This window comes from Callorhinus ursinus, unplaced genomic scaffold (genome assembly GCF_003265705.2).
Source record: "Callorhinus ursinus isolate GAN/ISIS: 27379988/994484 unplaced genomic scaffold, GSC_fseal_2.0 scaffold1, whole genome shotgun sequence".
Lineage (NCBI taxonomy): Eukaryota > Metazoa > Chordata > Mammalia > Carnivora > Otariidae > Callorhinus > Callorhinus ursinus.
The window spans coordinates 134,334,447-134,354,615 of NW_027397063.1; the positions used below are offsets into that span (position 1 = coordinate 134,334,447).

General features: G+C 37.2%; 1 protein-coding gene across 9 annotated transcripts in view; it reads left to right on the forward strand.

Annotated features, from left to right (window-relative positions):
* RBMS3 (RNA binding motif single stranded interacting protein 3) overlaps window positions 1-20,169 on the forward strand; it is a 1,359,336-nt gene that overhangs the window by 915,773 nt on the left and 423,394 nt on the right. For all 9 annotated transcript variants that reach the window (XM_073901133.1, XM_073901139.1, XM_073901145.1 and 6 more), the window contains one exon: window positions 3,119-3,210. In XM_073901133.1, the coding sequence (XP_073757234.1) occupies window positions 3,119-3,210 (92 nt within the window). The remainder of the gene's footprint in view (window positions 1-3,118; window positions 3,211-20,169) is intronic.

Consider the following 20,169-nt stretch of genomic DNA (forward strand, 5'->3'; position numbering starts at 1 on the left):
AAAAAAAGACAGTTAAAAAAATTAACTTTGAAAGACTAAAGAATCTTGGTAAAAAAGCCATGGATTCTATGTGCAGTATTCCCCTAGCTCTGTAGTTCTGCCATTCTCATTGATCGGTAAACTTGGTCTTGGCTTGCTGGCTCTTCCTGCTGATATCCTGGGGGAGGGGCCTGTTGCCGTGGTTCCCAAATGTCTTTGCCGGAGGCGGAATTACCCCACCCTTGCCAGTCTGGGCTATGTAATCTGCTCAGGTTTGCTCTCGGGAGCTTTTGTTCCCTGCAAGCTTTCCGTACAGCTTTGGAGGACGAGAGTGAATGTGGCTGCCTCCCAATCTCTGCCCCGGAGGAGCCGAGAACTCGGGGCCCCACTCCTCAGTGAGCCCCCAGAGGAAAGCAGTCACTCTCATCTCCCCAGTCTCTGGCCGCACTCCGTGCTCACCCGGCCTGTGACTGAGCGTTTCTATCTCTGGCACCTGACCCCGTGTGGCGTCCCCAAACCCAGCAGGTCCCTGCGGTGCGCTCCCGCGCCACTCCTCCCCGGGGGAGGAGGGGGTGTTTCCCTGGATCTGCTGCTTGTTGGGTCCCTGCTGCAGGAGCAGTGGCCCTCCTGGGCCGCGGATCACGGTTTATGGCTCCGTCTCTGCAGCCGGCTTCCCCGCTCCGATACCTGGGAGCTCTGCTGCACTCAGGCACCCCCGGTCTTCCTGTGACCCCGAGGGTCCTGAGACCACACTGTCCCGCGAGGGTTCCACCCCCCGCTTAGCCACTGGAGCGACGTCCCTCCGCAGAGCCAACTTCTAAAAGTTCCGATTTTGTGCTCCGCGGCTCTATCACTTGCCAGAAGCGGTGGATAGAGGCCCCCTCCCCCGCCGTCTATCCTCCCGAATATGGCCTCGGATTCACTCTCTGCATGTCCTGCCTTCCAGTAAGTGGTCACTTCTCTGTTCAGATAGTTGCTGCTATTCTTTTCTTCGATCTCCTGTTGAGTTCGTAGGTGTTCAGAATGGTTTGATAGCTATCTAGCTGAATTCCTGAGACTGGATGAAATCCAGGTCTCCTACTCCTCCGCCATCTTGCTCCGCCTAGGACTATCCCTTTTAACGCCTATATACCATGTGCCTGGCAAAGTTGCCTGAAATAGAATTTCTTTAGTGAATGAAAGAATGAGCATGTGAATGGATGAGGATGATTGACCAAAGCATGAGGCGGGAGGGGACACCTTGTCAAACCTCACTTAGCCAGTTCTACTGAGAATTCAACCACCCCATTAATAAATGTACTGACTGAGTGAACTGCATTGAATCCGTTTGTGGAACTGTTTTATTCTATGTCCTTACTTCAAAATCAAGGAATTTTTGAGAACTGTGTCCTCTCCCTGGTGGGCTTCAGGATCTACTCAAAAGAGTTTGCAAAGTGGGGTTATAAAGTAGTTCGTTGTGTGGTGCATTTGGAAAGGGCTTATGAGGACTTTACTTCAAATCCTGGACCTGTGAATTAAGCAGCTTGCAATTTAGGGGCTAGTTGTGCCACCTTGCTTGAGGCTCTGTTTCCTCACATATCCATGAAGGGGCAGGCCCGAGGCCAATAAGACCTGACATCATCATTTCCCCAGGGATCAGCATGTCAACCACCCAGCATAGTACGTGGTACAAAGGAGATAATGTCTCCATTTTAGTTTTATTTTCTGTTCCCTCTGACTCTACATCTTGACTTATTTTGTTCTTTTTCCCCTTTCTCTTTCTGCTTTTATTTCCCCTGACTCATCTTAGTGGGTGGTAATACTCCTATTACATAGTTTGAATTTTGTGGGAAGAGAAGAATTAGCGGGACTTACAGAGGAGGCTTCCCTTTGTATGAGAAACACAAACCTCACAGCTTCTCTGCCCAGCTTTTCAAGAGCATTTTATGGTACACTGCTGTGTAACAAGTTCATTTTAGGATAACATGCTGGGAGAGAGAAAAAGAAGGGACTCGAAGGGAGAAAATTAAAAAGTTAATTAAAAGAAACAACTTGGTAATTGAATTCCCTTGCTCTCTTCTTTGGTTACAGGGGGTGGGTCACAGAGCATGGTTAGTAGGTTTGCTTTGGTAGCTCGCCTCCAAACTTCTGAGGAATAAGGATGAGAGTGTGGAGTAGATCCCAGCCTGACAGATGGGGAGAGGATATCTATGATGGGCTTTTTAGACATGCCACACAAAGCTGCCCTCGTATTCATTCTTGAGCTTTTTTATTTTGAAATATTCTTGGCAGCTGACATTACAGTGAGGCTAAGCCCTGGACTAAGATCATCTAGTTTATGGGCCTGCCGAATCCCCTTTCCACTGATTCTGCTTCATGGATTCTAGCAATTTTCTAGCCTTACGCTGTATACACACTCACACAGGCACAAGGATAGAGAACTCCTGGTGTGCCTTTTTCAGATTATACTCAAGTAACAGGTGACATGGGTCTACTTTTGTTATTTTTAAAAGAAGCTTTGAATAGTTATCTATTTAATTACTCTATCACATATCACTTGAGAGTTCAAATAATTTATCTTAGACATTATCATTGAGTGAGACAAGGTCCTGTGGTGCATTAGCATGGGCTTAGGTATCAACGAGAACTAGGTTCAGACCCTAACTCTCATTCACAACCTTTATTCATTCACATGGTCAACATGCATTTGTATATCAGATGTGTACTGTGTTCCAGGCCCTGCTGAGGTTGCTGGTGATAAGTTTAAGTTCTATCAAGGCTTTTAGTAACATCAACTTTTTGGTGGTTTTGAAAATTCGCTATAGACATAGACTTTTCTATATTTTTCAGCGTTTTGCTCTCCTCATGGTTGCAGCAAATTTACTGAAGAAAGAGGAACCTGGTTAAATAGTGTATTACCTTACTCATCCAAATCAGATCACCGACTACATACCCAATCTCCAAAGCCATCTCCAGAAAATAAGAGAATTACAATTTTATGTTTAATGATGTTGTGGTATCTTTCCTGACATGTTAAGGCCAATCGGTTGAGAGCTTTCATGGTTACTCCAAGAGTTATGAATGCCAGGCTGACTGCAAACACACCTTACACTGGTCGGATGGAGATGCGGTACTAACAAGGGCTTTTGTGTTTTCACAGGTTACGGTTTTGTAGATTTTGACAGCCCTGCAGCTGCACAGAAGGCGGTCGCATCTCTCAAGGCAAATGGCGTGCAGGCACAGATGGCCAAGGTAAGACTGGGGTTTAGATTTTTTTTTCTTTTGTGATAATATATTTCTCCATTACTGTGAGCTGAATCAGAATTGGAATTTGCAAGATTTGAATTATATTTACTTGTTAGGGAAGACAAGAAACCTTATAATAGCTTTGGCTTGGAAGAACCTGGCTGGTTTATTTCATTGTTTCTTTGTGTGTATTTATTAATATGCTCTTTTGTTATGGTGAACTCATTACGCTTTAAGAGCACTTGTGAAGTGCTCTGTTTTGCCTGAAAAAGGTGTGTGTGTGTGTCTGTGTGTGTCTAGGGCTTTCAGCAGTAAACTGTTTGGGAGTAGTATGATTCTCAGTAAGTTGTCATTGGTAACTGTGCTAAAAAACTTCACTCTCATGTTGGAGGTAGCGGATGGCTGAATAATGACGTTTTCTGATTTTTTGCAGGGAAATGAGTTTAACCAAAGCACACATTGTATTGCTAGAATTTCACTTTGGCCTTTATATATAGTTTTACTAGGTGATAATCACCTTGATATTAATAACTTTCAATACTCATTTGTTGTTATGTAGAACAAGTAGTCTGGAGCTTTCTATCTGAAATCATAATGCATTTTTATATTCAAGAAAATAAATAAGAGCATTTTAAATAGTTTTGAATTCTGATTGCAGTGGTATTACAAGAATCTACACATGTGATGAAATGGTGTAGAACCATACATGCAGATCAATATCAATTTCCTGGTTTTGATATTTTATTCTAATTATGTAAGATATAAATTTTGAGGAGACTGGGTGAAGGTGCATGGGATCTCTCTATACTCTTTTGGCAACTTGATGTAAATCTATGATTATTTCAAAATAAAAAGTTCAAGAAAATCATTTACAGCATATAGATGCTTGATACATATCTGCTTTAAGTTGATCATCTTGCAAATATATTTTTAAATAATTTTATGATTACTATCACTGCATTTATTTGTCTCTGGAGTCTCAAAAGTTAGATAGAGGAGTGAACAGATCTTGAAATTCAGACCTAATGTATTTGGGCCATCTTCATGTATACCTTTACCCTTAACTATTCGAATACCCTAAGAACTGAGTGATATAATGACCAAGTCATCAAATTTTCAGTCCTTTGGATTTTGTTATGGTTGCAAACATTCCCTGATAATATTTTTCAGTTTCAACCTGAGATAACCAGAGGTGGGACATTTGGTTTTCTTCATCTTCCAATGTCTTTTAGCAAGCTGATACCACTCGTATCTGTTACTCTTTGGTTGTGGGTCATTTCCCACAAAGATTACTTTGGTGAACTCATTGCCCTTTATGATACATTAGTTGTTTTTCAAGGCTATATAAATTAGAATTTGAATTCTTTCACCTGTGTAATGTATTCCTCATCAAGACTGTGCCTGGAAGCTTCGAATTTGGTCATGAACTAAGAGGGATGAAGTTAATATTTGTAATTAATTACGTACATGTCTTAGTTTAAAGGTCACTTGGCAAAAGAGTCAAGTTACCTGGCAACTTAAGCAAGCACTTATACCCAGGAAACAAGTGGTAAAATATAGTTGCTCAGTATATGCAAAGCATAAAACTTGAAATTGGACTTAAAGGCAACTGACAAGAAAATCATCATAAAAATGCTTATGAAGGGCGCCTGGGTGGCTCAGTTGGTTAAGCGACTGCCTTCGGCTCAGGTCATGATCCTGGAGTCCCGGGATCGAGTCCCACATCGGGCTTCCTGCTCAGCAGGGAGTCTGCTTCTCCGTCTGACCCTCTTCCCTCTCATGCTTTCTCTCTGTCATTCTCTCTCTCTCTCAAATAAATAAATAAAATCTTTAAAAAAATGCTTATGAAAAAATTATTGGAATATCTTTGATTTATTTTATTGATGGACTAACAAGTTTTAGAAATTGCTAGGTTGTGGCAGTTTAGAAATAACACAGGGTGTGCAATCTCCACTGTTTCAAATGTTCTGAGAAAAAAATAATACATGTGTAGTTTTACTCTTTGGGTTAAAATCACTATCATCTTGCACAACAGGCAAAGAAAGTTGGCATTGATTTTATAACTACTGAGGAACCATTATGACTGTTTTTTCTCTGTTTCTGAGCGTTCTGGTACACAAGGAAACTCTGTCCATCTCACTCTGTCTCGTGTACACACACACACACACACACACACACACACGTACACATGTGCACCAATCACTGACCTCTCACCTAAATAGGAGGCTATCAAAATGAATATATTTTATTTATTTATTTTTTTAAGATTTTATTTATTTATTTGAGAGAGAGAGAATGAGAGATAGAGAGCACGAGAGGGAAGAGGGTCAGAGAGAGAAGCAGACTCCCTGCTGAGCAGGGATCCCGATGTGGGACTCGATCCCGGGACTCCAGGATCATGACCTGAGCCGAAGGCAGTCGCTTAACCAACTGAGCCACCCAGGCGCCCAAAATGAATATATTTTAAAGAGCGTCTGAAAACTGTTATTCATTATAGCCAGCATTTTTATCCTTAGCCCACGCCCAACACTGCACAATGTACAATGTAAGCAGATTCCAACTGAAATGTTTAAAGGCACTTATTTTATTTCTGGAGTTGCTGAAAGATTTCTACCTTATCAATTATGCTGTCTGTGGAGTAAATTCTTATTCCTCTTTTTTCCTCACAGACTTTGAATCTAAAGCCCAGAGCTTTAGATCCGCATCTGCATACTAGAAAACTTTCAGCAGTAAATGGCTCTGTAATTTAACTACCCAGAAGCAAATAAATAGCCTCCCTTTGACGATGAAATGGAGCAAGCTTGACCACCTGTATTAGCAGATTTCTCACTGAGCTATTGGATTTCGTGGCCTTTTTTTCCCTTTGTCCTGGTAATAACTATAATTTATTATCATATAAACCTGCAGTCTGCAGGGTGTGTGAAACTTGCACTATATTTTTTGCCATTTAAGTATCTACTGAATCGCCTCCTGCACCCTTGTTCTTATCAATATCCTACAATGCAGGTTGTGGCGCTACATTTTAAAGATTTGAGGATTTTAAAGCAAAAATGTGACAAATAATCTAGGTTCCCAATAGCAACCTGAAATGAACATGAAGCTCTCCAAGGGAATCGCTCTAGCTAACTTATTCCAATGTGTGCATATGAAAAATTCAACTGATTTGTCAACTAAAAGGAATCAAACAATAAATCATCCAGTAAGTGGTAATTGATTAATAATGTATAACCATTAACACAGACTAACATTTTCTGTATACTTGCTGCTCTGTCAAAAAGACAGGGATCTGATTTTTAGGGATCAAAGGAAATGTTTCTTTGAGGAGAGCAGATTTAGAATATTTTAGTAATACAGAGTGATTAAGAGCATAGGTTTGGAGAGAGAGAAACTTGGCCTTGAATTTTGGCTCTGATACCACCTGGATGTGTGGCCTTGGCTAAGTTATTTAAATATCTCTTAAACTCTCTAATAATAATATTCAGGTTATGGGACTAAGGGCGTCTGTCAGAATTAATTTAAAAAAAATACACAAAGAATTTAGCATGGTGCTTAGATTATACTAAGAATTCAATAAATGTTAATTATTCAATGAATGTTGTCATTCATTAAATTCAAATTTGTTACTGAACTTTCTATAAATTCTAACATTTGCTTTAGTGGTATGTCATTATGAAACAGTCTCTTGAGAAATATAATACATGATATCAACAAATATTTTTATTACCTACTGTGCTAGGTGTTGGAGAATCAAGTTGAAAAAAACTTCTCTCTTATTCTGAATATTTACATTTAGCCTATCTCCTAGGATTGCTACTGGATTGCTCTGGATTAAGAATATTGGTTATTATTGTTCTTGCCAACCTCAAAGTATTTAGAAGAAAATCATTGGCTAAGGAATGTGTCTCTGTAAGCATAAAAAGAAAAGAGCTGAGGAAAAAACAACTAAGAATAGCTTCACCTTGTAGGTGTTTATTTTCTTATTAGTAAGAAGGCTGTGGATAGGCAGTGAAGGGCAAATGCTTTGGCATGCATGCTCTCGAGGATCAAGGCATCTCTGCCATTTTCTATGGGTGGCTTTCGTCTGTACATTTATGTTGTTTCTAAAGCCTAGATACGATATCGCCATCTTAGCCAGGAAAAACAAAAGGACAAAGGGACTTGAAGCTGCAGCTGAAGCTGATGGATCATTCTGGCTGATTCTGTCCTTTTAAAAACTTTCCCAGAATACTAACTTAGACCCAAGTGTTTACATCATAATGGTCCAAACTGAGTCATATGGTTTCCTCCTTAGCTGCAAAAGAGTCTGGGATTATGCATAATTTAGCTCCCTCCAGTAAAGAAAATTAAGAAGAGTTCATCTGTTTGGCTGTCCAACACTCATTACACCATTCTTCCCATTTATACATTTTGGGTGGCATGCATTCATCCTTCCCCAAAGGGGCCTACCTCAAAGCCTTATCCTATGATCACATCTGGTGATGCCATCATCCCCGACAGGCTCAGACATGGCTGTTCCTCATGGCTTAGCACTCATAAGCTTAAAAGATGAGTTATCAAAAAAAAAAAAATATGAGTTATATGTCCCAACTCCCACAGTACAGAACAGTAGAGAAAAAATAGGATACATGAAACTAAAGGAAGACCACCGTTCAGGAACAGAGAGAATGGGAAACAAGCAGAAATCACCAGTTGCCAGTACATACCAAATCCTGGGGGCAGCAATAGAATTCTAGTTTTGTCAGTGCAGTAAGTTCATGGGTTAACCAGTCATATAATCCCTGTCTGCCTTCTAGAGAGGACTTTCTTGCCCATTATTCCCCATGGCCTCACTGAGGCCTCACTGAAAGGCTGTAGAGCTTTAGAAACAGTTTTCCTGAATATAAATTTGGTGGTTTTGGAATGGCTCTACATATTGGATGTTAGCAATTATTAATAGCCAAGCCTTGATTTATCTCACATTTAGCAGGTCTCTTTCTTATTTTCTATCTGTCAATTCTAAACACAAGTAAAAAGAGCACATCTCTTTCTAGATGAAAAGTCCACAAAAGTCACCTGCTCTTCAGGGCCCTTACAAAAGGCTTTTTCAGTCTACTATTAGTGATGCTATTCCAATCACCAAAGGTGATTCCCCTCACTGTGGGATATGAATAAATAGAAGTTAAACAATTCAAAAGAGACCAAGTGTCCAAGAGAATGTCAAGCACATCAGGGATAGTACAAAAATGCCATGACACCTATGGCAGAGAACCAGATTGGGACCAGAGGAAAGGAATTCTCTTCCATAAATCAATGATCTGAAGAGTAGTTCTCTTTAAGGAAAAAAAATAAAAATGAATGATTTTTTTTCCCCTCAAGATCAGAAGAGATAAAAAATGAAAAATCAATGAATAGAGGAAAATTAATTCTGTAAATTCAAATATGTATATGTATAAACTTAATTTAAAAATACCTTACGCTAGTGGTTAGTACATAACCCTATTGTTTATAGTCTAGTAGAAGAATTTTAGTTAATGAAGGAAGGCCAACTTTATAGAATATACTTGAAACATTTTTTAAAGTTTAACCACTAGTCTCATGATGTGGCTTGTTATCAACCAAAGCAGCTCTTCTGAATGCACGGGCATATGCCGGACTTCATCAGCCAGACTCCTATCATCTAAGGCCCTATTAATAGTCTCTGCTTTTACCATCCCTAGGTATATGAGAGTAAGCAGGTTACTTGATGTCCATGGGTCACTACAGTGGGGTCAGGCCTACTGGTAATTCAGCCAAACAAGGAAGCTTCTCAAAGGCTCTTATGTAAGAAGGAGAGAGGCATTGTTCAAAGGCAAGTTCAGTAGGCAATAGAGGTGATACTCCTGAGACTGGGTGGGAAACTCAATCAATACTTAATATAATGATGGGCAAGTTCTGTCTGGGAATGCTAATATCCTAAAAATAATGTCCGAGTGTTTTTGTTTTGTTTTGTTTTCAGCAAAATCAAAGGATCAGAGAAGCCTATGTACTACCATTTGTCCATATCAAAAAATGTTTCTCAGAGGGATAAGTTCTACCTAACATTTAGGTAGAAATCTCTTAGTTTTTCAACACATTTGTGTTGAACGCCTACTATGTATCAAGATTGCTCTACATGCTAAAGACATAGCATTAAACCAGTTTTATGAAGATTACATTCTTCTGGTGGAAGGCAGAAAATAAACACAGAGATACAATATATTAGTAAGAAATGGCTCTAAGACAAGTAAAAGTGGTTAAGATACTAAATATATAGGAGATGAGGATGGTGGTTGAATTTTGGGCTGAGATGCAATTTAGATAGAGTGGTCAGAGAGAGTCTCTCTGATGAGATAATATTTGAACAGAGATCAAAAAGAAATGAGGAGAGTAAATTACAGTATAATCTCATAACAAGAGATTGTTATGAAAAAATTTTCTACAGTAATTCAAAATAGAGCAGACTTTTTAGTGAGCTAACACGTCTGGGCTTTGTTATCATCTCTATCCCACACCTTCTTAATAATGGAAGAGATGGATACACCACCATCACGTCCTCCTTTATTTTTTGTGGGAGTTCTCTGGTTTCAATCTATCATAATGGCACATTTCTCAGAAGATATGTTTTCATATGAACCAAATTCTAATTGAGTCAGTAAATATTTTCTTCTAGTAGTTAACTTCTTCAAGTTGTGTTGTTCTGTTGTACTGTTGGATCTAAAGAGATGATCTCTTTACATCCATGACAAGATATCCTACACCACTGTTATGAAATGTTCTTTAAATAACTGTAATTCCAAAGAATGGCAGTCCAATGTTGGTTTTAACACAGTTCATTACTCTTGGATGACTGATGCCATGTAATGAAAACCTTGCTCTGTGTCATTTCCAAAATGAATCTTTGTGCCACATGCTCTTGTGAAAGACATTTCCAACAGAAGAACATCTCTCACAAACACCAAGTATTAGTTTCCTCATGATGGAGATTTTTGAAGTTGTCAGTAAAAGAAATAGTGGTTGGTCTTTCACAAGTCTGTAAAATATTTGTGAGTGTCTGCTTGGTTAGCTATGGCAACTTGCCTCCTTTTTATTTTTTTAATCCTAATGCTGAATGCAGGGATACAAAACCCAATATTTAAATTGTCAGAGTTGATCTTAATCCTATTTGTTAATTATTTGAAGTTTTTGAAGCAGAATCCTCCGAAGTTAAATATTTGTATTAGCTTCTACAAAATGATTTACATAATCAGGTTGTGGATGCTACCCTGTGCTTTTGCAGGGACTCCACTATGTTCTCTTGGGTGAAATGGTGAGTATGTGCTCTAATTGAATTTCCTGCTTTCCTAGCATTTGACAAAAACACAAATCAATGAAAAATTTTACCTTAATTTGTGTTATAAATCGAGGTCTCTACCAGGTGTCCAGATACTTTTTTACTGCAGGATGTCTGTGGACCACAAGTTCTCTTCAATTTGCAAGACATACCAACTCTTTCAATCTACCTCTCTGAAAAGAATGTGTCCACAGGCTCATCTCAATCAGTGGCTCGTTTCTTGATATACTGTTAAGAAGTAATAATGAACAATCTCCATTCATGGCTTTAATCATTTGTTCTTAAAGTTGGAAGGAAAAGATCCTGTCTCCGGTCACCATTGTTGTGAACTGAAGGGACCTAATTCAAAGCATCGCTTTGTCCCGTGTAGATTCTGATCCCATTGAACAAAATAAAAGAACATCAAATTAAGACAACAAAACAAAACAAAACTATTGATTCAATTACTGGTAGTACCGTATTAGGAAAATATGGCTTAGGTTTATGAGGAAAATGAGTCTTTAAATATTGGATGCCAAATTTAGATTTAGCCATCCAGTCACAGCAAATGCCAGAGAAGTATGGGCCTCCCTGAAAAGGTCTAAAGGTGTGTTGTATGTATCACTAGACCTAGAAGAAGATAGTGAATGTGTTGTCTGCTGGATCGCAAGAAGGGAGGGAGCAAATGAGTCATCCTTACTGAGTTCTTGCTCTTAAACTGACCAGTCAGGTAAATCCTTACTCCTCTCATCTGGGAGTATTATGTAAGTGAACAAGTAAGAAAAGGGCCAGGAGTGTCTTACCATTATCCTACCATGTGAAAATATTGTGGGGCCAACTCTGAATGCTTTCTGTATGCTTTTTGTTGTGTGCCTTAAAGAAAATTATTGTATGAATCGTAGTGTTAGAATTATGTTAAATATTTATTTTTAGTAGTTTAACATCCTAGCATGGAGAAATCTGCTAAGTACCGAGGCATGTGATCTACCTTGTTTCTGCATTTACCACTGGTATGCTGTGGGACTCTCCTCAAGTTCCTTAACTGCATCTATTCTAAAGGAGGCAAGGAAACAGACAACAGGCTATATGGGGTAAAGGAAATTACAGTTCTTTTTCTTTTAATAGGAGTATAGTTGACATATAATGCTATACTAGCTTCAGGTGTACAGTATAGTGATTTGGCAACTCTTTTTTTTTTTTTTTTTTTTTGGACAACTCTTTATGTTATGCTATGCTCACCCCACATGTAACTACCCTCTATCACCATACAACACTATTACAATACCATTGACTATATTCCCCATGCTGTACCTTTCAACCCCATGGCTTATTCTTTCCATAATTGGAAGCCTGTACCTCACACTGCCCTTCACCCATTTTATCCATTCTTCTAGCCCCTTCCACTCTGGCAGTCATCAGTTTATTCTTTGTTTTTTTGAGTCTGCTGTTTTCTTTGTTTGTCTGTTTGATTTTACATATAAGTGAAATCATATGGTATTTGTCTTTCTCTGCCTGATTTATTTCACTTAGAATAATACCCTCTACCTGCTTCATGCTAATAAACAAGTTAAGTGTTTATAGTTATTATACCATTTAATCCTTATTAGGATCTACCTGTGAGGTAGATATCATTATTCCCATTTTACAGGTGAAGAAACAAGGGATGACCTAAGTTCACAATAGTAGCCAACAGTGATGCTAGATTTGAACCAAGTCAATTGGGTTCCAAAGCCTTGTTCTATGCAGGAAAATGGTAAAACTGCAAATGCTTCTCTCTAGTCTTTTTAGTGGTGTTGGATATTTGATTTCTTTTTTGTCCCCCAGCTTTATTGAGATATAATTGACATAAAGTATTGTGTCATTTTAAGGTATACAATATGATGGTTTGATACACTTAATATATTGCAAAATGATTATCACAGTAGGATTAGTTCACACCACGATCACCTCACATAATTACCACTTCTTTTTTTGTGGTGAGAACATTTAAGATCTACCTTCTGAGAAATTTTCAAGTATATAGTGCAGTATTATTAACTATAGTCAGCATGTTGTGCATTAGATTCCCAGAATTTACTCATCTTATAACTGGTATTTTGTATCCTTTGACAAACATTTCCTCATTTCCCTCAGCCTCCAGCCCCTGACAACCATTATACTGTGTTTCTGTGAATTCAGCTTTTTAATATTCCACATATAAATGATATCACACAGTGTTTGTTTTTCTCCATCTGACTTATTTTACCTAGCAAAATGCTCTCAAGTTCTGTCCATGTTGTCACAAATAGCAGGATTTCCTTTCTTCTCACAGCTGAATAATATTATGTTGTATATATAAACATTTATATTTATATATATATATATAAATATATATATTTCTTTGCCATCCTGTCTTCATTTCCTTTGGATGTATACCCAGAAGTGGGATTTCAGGATCATAGTTCTATTTTTTTAATATTTTGAGGAACTTCCATACTGTTTTCTATAGTGGCTGTACCAATTTACATTCCTACCAACAGTGCACAAGAACTCCCTTTTCTTCACATCCTCGCCAACACTTGTTATCTCTTGTCTTTTTGATGATAGTCATTTTAACGTGTGAGGTAATATTTCATGGAGGTTTTGATTTACATTTTCCTGATAATTAGTGATGCAAGCATCTTTTCATGTACCTGATGGCCATTTTAATGTTCTCTTTGGACAAACATGTTTATTCAGTTCTTCTATCCATTTTTTAAATTTCTTTTGCTATTGAGTCACAGGAAGTGCTTATATATTTTGGATATTAACCCCTTTTTAGATAGATGACATTTGCAACCCATCTATCCCATTCTGTAGATTGCCTTTTCATTTTGTTGTTTCTTTTGTGGTGTGGAAGCTTTTTCAGTTTGATGTAGTCCCACCTATTTCTTTTTGCTTTTGCTCCTAGTGCTTTTGGTGTCATATTAAAAAAATTGTTGCCAAGACCAGAGCCAAGGAGCTTTTCCTTATATTTTCTTCGAGGAGTTTTATGGTTTCTAGATTTATGTTTAAGTCTTTAATCCATTTCAAGTTAGTTTTTGTGAGTGATATAATAGAGGAGCCCAATTTCATTCTTCTGCATGTGATTACCCAATATTCCCAACACCATTCATTGAAGAGATGATATTTTCTCCAATGAATATTCTTGGCTCCTTGTTAAAGATTATCAGACTGTAAATGCTAGGCTTTATTTGTGAGCTCTAGATTCTATTTCACTGTTTTATGCATTTATTTTGATGCCAATACTATACTATTTGATAATCATAACTTTGTAATATAGTTAAAATCAGAAAGAGTGATTCCTACAGATTTGTTTTTCTTTCTCAAGATTATTTTGACTATTCAGTGTCTTATGTGGCTCCATATGATTCTTGGATTGTTTTTTACTATTTTTGTGAAAATTACCATTGAAATTTTGATGGGGATTGCATTGAATTTATTGGTGGCTTTGGGTAGTATGGATATTTTAACAACATTAATTATGTCAGTTTTTGAACATGGGAAACCTTTTTTATTTATTTGGGTTTGCTTCAGTTTCTTTCATCAAAGTTGTAATTTTTAGTGTCCATAGATCTTTCATCTTTGGGTTAAATTTATTACTAAGTATTTTATTCTTTTTGATGCTACTCTGAATGAAATTGTTTCCCTTATTTATTTTTCAGAAAACTCATTGTTAGTGTATAGAAAAACTAATTTCTGTATGTTGATTTTGTATCCTACAACTTTACTGAAACTGTTTATTAGTTTGAATAGTTTTTCAGTGGAGTCTTAAGATTGTCTCTATATAAGATCATATTTTATATTATCTGTAAACAGAGACAATTTTACTTATTTCTTTTCCACCTTACATGCCTTTTATTTCTTTTTCTTGCCTAATTACAGTAGTATTATACATTATTATTATCATACAGAAATTCCAGTATTATTTTGAATAAAAGCTGTGAGACTTGGCATTCTTGTCTTGTTCCTGATCTTAGAGGAAACGTTTTCAGCATTTCACCATTGAGTATGATATTAACTGTGAGCTTGTCATTTATGGCCTTTATTATGTTGAGGAATATTCCTTCTATATCCATGTTGTTTAGGGACTATATTATGAAAGGATGTTGTGTTTTGCCAAATGCTTTCTCTGCATCTATTGAAAGACAATGTGATTTTTATCTTTCATTCCATGAATTTGGTGTATCACACTTACTGATTGTGTGTGTTGAACAATTCTTACATACCAGAGGTAAGGTGTATACACCTTATATACACCAGATTATGGTGTATAATTCTTTTAATGTGCTGTTCAATTTGATTTGCTAGTATTTTATTGAGAACTTTTGCATCCATATTTATCAGGGTTACTGGCCAATAGTTTTCTTCTACTTATAGAATTCTTATTGGGCTTCATATCAGGGTAATGCTGCTTTAGTAAAATGAATTCAGAAGTGTCCCCTCCTCTTTAAATTTTTGGAAGAGTTGAAAAAGATTGGTATTAATTCTTTAAATGTTTGATAGAATTCACCAGGGGAACCATCTGGCCCTGGGCGTTTCTGTGTTGTGAGGTATTTGATTACTGATTCAGTTTCCTTTACCATTGGTCTGTTCATATTTTCTATTTTTTTAGTATTCAGTCTTGGCAGGTTGTTTGTTTCTAGGAATTTATCTACTTATTCCAGGTTATCCAATTTATTGGCATATAATTGTTCACAGTAGTATCTTATGATCTTTTGTGTTTTTGGGTTATCAAGTGTGATGTACCCTCCCTCTTTCATTTCTGATTTTAATTATTTGAGTCTTGTCTTTTTTTCTTAGTCTAGCTAAAGGTTTGTCAATTTTCTTTATATTTTCAAAAACCTAGCTTATAGTATTGTTGATATTTTCTGTTGTACTTCTGATCTCTATTTCATCTATCTGCTCTGTTCTTTTTATTTCTTTACTTGTATTGACTCTGGGATAATTTTGTTTTACTTTTTCTAGTTCCCTGAGGTGTAAAGTTAGGTTGCTTATTTGAGGTTCTTTTTCTTAACACATTCGTTTATCACTATAAACTTGTCTCTTAGAACTGCTTTTGCTCCATCCAATAAGTTTTGGTATGTTGTTTAATTTTCACATGTTTGTGAATTTTCCAGTTTTCCTCCTGTTACTGGTTTTTGTGTTCGTAACCTTGTGGTTGGGAAAGGTACTTGGTATGATTTCAGTCTTGTTAAATTTGCTTCAATGTATTTTGTGACCCATCATATGATCTATCCTGGAGAATGTTCTGTGCATTCTTGAGGACAATATGTATACTGCTGCTGTTGGATAGAATATTCTGTATATGTCTGTTAGGTCCATTTGATCTAAGGTATAGTTTAAATCCAAAGTTTCTTTATTGATTTTCTATCCAGATGATCTATCCATTGTTGAAAATGGGATAATGAAGTCCTCTACTATTATTGTTTTGTATCTATTCTCCCTTCAGATCTGTTAGTATTTGCTTAATATATTTAGGTGCTCCAACTCGAGTACATATCTATTCGTGATTGTTATATCCTCTTGATGAATTGATGCCTTTAACATTATACAATGACCTTCGTTGTCTCTTGTTACCATTTTTGTTTTAAACTTTATTTTGTCTTATATAAGATTAGCTCTCCCTGCTCACTTTTTATTTCCACTTGCATTGAATATCTTTTTTCATCATTTCATTTTGAGCTTATGTGTGTCCTTAGAACTGAAGTGAATCTCTTATAGGCAGCAAATAGCTGGGTCTTGATTTTAATCCATTCAGCCCTGCTAAGCCTTTTGTTTGGAGAATTTAATCCATTTACATTTACAGTAATTATTGATAGTTAAGAACCTACTGAAGTTATCTTAATTGCTTCCTGGCTGTTGTGTATTTCCCATGTTCCTTTCTTCCCCTCTTGCTGCCTTTCTTTGTGAATCAATGATTATCTTTAGTGGTACACCTTGATTCCCTTCTCTTTATCTTTTGTGTTTCTACTATAGTTCTTTGTTTTGTGGTTATCATGAAGTGTGCATAAAACATCTTATAGATATGACAGTTTATTTTATACTGATAACAACTTAACTTTGACTGCATAAAAAAACTCTTTTACTTCCCTCCTTTTATGTTTTTGATGTCACAATTTACCTCTTTTAATACTGTGTATTCACTAACAAATTATTATATATATATTATAATTATTTTAAATTATTTTGTTCTTTAACTTTATACTAGAGTTAAGTGGTTAACATACCACCATATTACAATATTAGAGTATTCTGAATTTGACTGTATACTTACCTTTACCAGTGTCTTCTATATTTTCATATGCTTTTATGTTACTAATCGGTGTCCTTTCATTTCAGCTTGAATAACTCCTTTTAGCATTTCTTATAAGGCAGGTTTAGTGGTGATGAACTGGCTCAGCCTTATGTTGCCTGGGAAAGATTTTATATCTCCCTAATTTCTGAAAGACAATTTTATCATAAAAAATATTCTTGGTTGGCCTGTTTTCTTTGTTTTTGGTTTTTGTCCCTGCCCCCCTCCCCATCCGCAGTGTTTTAAATATATTATCTCACTTTCTCTGGGCCTCTAAGGTTTCTGCTGAGAAATCCATTGATAAAATTGTGGTGATTCCCCTATAAGTTACAAGCTTCTTTTTTCTACCTGTTTTAAGATTCTCTTTGTCTTTGATTTTTGACAGTTTCATTATAATGTGTTAGAGAAGATCACTTTATTTTTTTATTTTTTATTTTGAGAGAGAGAGAGAGAGAGAGAGAGGGAGCATGAGCAGGGGGAGGAGCAGAGGGAGAGAGATTCTCAAGCCCTCTGTGTTGAGCATGGAGCCTGATGCTGGGCTCAATCTCATAACCCTAAGATCATGTCCTGAGCTGAAATCAAGAGTCAGACACTTAACCAAATGAGCCACCCAGGCACCCCTAGAGAAGATCACTTTAAATTACATTTATTTGGGGACCTATGAGCTTTGTGAACTCGCATATCCAAATCTCTCAGATTTGGGAAGGTTTCAGTCAGTTTTCTTTAAATAAGCTCTCTGCCCCTTTCTTTCTTTCTTCTCCTTCTGGAACTCCAATAATTTGCAGATTATTTATTTGATGGTCTCCTATTATTATCCATGCTCCCTCACCTCTATTTTTATATATTTGTTTGTTTATTATTTTTGTTGTTCTCTTTTGACTGGATAATTTCAAAGGTACCATCTTCTACTTTATATATTCTTTCTTCTACTTGATCCATTCTGCTCTTGATGTTCTCTATTCCATTTTTTTTTCCATTTCATTCTTTGCATTTCTCACGTCCAGAATTTCTGCTTTGTTTGTGTTTAATGATTTCTATCTCTTTGTCAAACTTCTCATTTTGTTCATGTATTGTTTTCCTAATTTTGTTGAATTGTCTTTCTGTGTTTTGTTTCGGCTCATTGAGCTTCTTTAAAACAGCTATTTTGAATTATAAGATAAATTGCAGATCTTCATATCTTTGGAGTTGAATACTGGAAGACTATTGCAATTCTTTTGTGGTGTCATGTTTCCATTATTTTTATGTTCCTTAAATTTGAAGTAGTAGTCATCTCCTCTAATCTTTACTGACTGATTTGAGAAAGGAAATACCTTTCATTAGCCCTGCTAAGGATTCTGAGGCTTTCTTAGACTTTCTCCAAATATGCCTGCTCCGTGCTTCTTGCTCCCTCTTGTGGTGGAATTCTTAAGCTTGTATGCCTTCTCTGGATCCTACAACACACCAAATTAGGTGCTGACAGCCTCTCTTTTGCTTTCTCAAGGGTGGAGGTAAAACTCAATTTGTGGTATCTTCCTGGCCTACAGATTTGGATTGGCTTTCTGTGTGTGCTCACTAGCTATCTAAACTCACTCTTACCACCACCAGGAACACACACAGGGTGTGGGGTGTGTCTGTGTGTGAATGAGGTGCTCAGAGTGCTAGGGCACAGGACTTGTGGGATAGTTTAGGGGTTAACAGGTGAGGCATCCCCAGTACCTTATAGGCTTATTTCTTGTTGGAATCCACAGTGTAGTTTGTAGGACCTTTGTCCCTTTAATGCCCTTTGAAAATCTGATCTGCCACTCTCCTAGCCTCGTCTCACACTCCAGTGACTTGATACTCTAGATGGGGCAAGAGAGAAGTGGGCATCCCACACAGCTAGAGAAGATGGACACTCACTCATGCACTCTCACGTTCTGTCTTGGGTGAAATCACCAGCTAATATGGTCTTTCTCAGCACTGAACTGTCCCACTTTGGTGGAAGGGTGACATGGGTAAAGTCAAACTGTTGCTCTTGCCCTCTCCAGTGCATCCAAAATACATTTTATATATATATATATATACATATATATATATATATATATATATATATATATATATATTTTTTTTTTTTGCTTCAGTGGTGTGCTAGAAAATTTCACCTGGCAAACTGGACTTCTACAAGGGCTCTCTCATCTATAGGTGATTATCTAAGACAGCGTTCTCTAGGGGCTCCCAGACCACAGCTGAGGGGGGCTGGAACTAGTTCATAAGCCATTGCAGTGTCCAAAGCTGGGACCAAGGTCTATATGCCTATTTCCTGATACCTGGGTATGTGACACCTTCTGAGTCCCATGGTGTATGGTGTTGGATATCACAGATCCCACAAAAGCACTTTTGTCCATGGATGAGTGCCAAATTATTGCTGTTGAGGCTCTATGGGTGAGGGGCATTATATTGGGCCATGTTGTGATATCTCTCCCTGATTTTGAAAATGAAAACAGCAGATTGACAAAATCATTTGTACAGTGGGCTTCAGAATCTGTTAGAGTTCCTGATTTACATGGTAGGAACTTAATAAATCTTTGTTGAATGAATGAATGGTATAGGTTATTGTAACAATTCAACTCTGATAAAGTGTTGTGATTGTAAACTAACTTTTGCTGAGGGATATTTCTTTAACTCACTCCTAACCAGTTATCTGGGAGGACGTAATCCCTGAGCACACCAAAAGTGGCTCAAAGTAATCATTTCAACTATTAATGGGAGTGGTGGTGGTGGTGGTGGTGGTGGCAGTGGTAATGGGATAAGATGGACATCTTTGTTTCTTAAGAAAACATACATCAGGGATTTGAAAATGAAGATCAATAACTCCTACATTTTAGAAGCCTTAAATAAATGGTATACATTGTATATGCATATATACATCCACAAAATGGATATTTTACTTATCACAAATAGCCATGATTTTTCGATGCAATTACTCCATAAGTACAAAAATATTTTATAGCTCCATAGCATGCCTGCCTTTTGTTTGAAAGTGGAGCCTAAAGTTAAACAATAATAAAATTGAATGGTAGGCCTTTCTGACCTCTGGTTTTCTGTGCATTCTGTATTTATTACATTATGATTCGTATCACTTAGCCACTTATGGGAACTATTCACAAATGCAATACACTGGAGGAAAAAAAATAGAAATCTGAGTGCTGTGAATGAGCTAGGCATCATATTCAGCTTGATTGTCTTTTCTCACCACTTCCAGGACACACATTTTACCCACTACTTGAATTATTCAACCACACCATGAAACTCAGAGTCTCCTGGCCAAATCAGTGGGAGCTGACATCCCAACCTATGCAAGCAAATCTACGCCTTCTCCATATTAAAA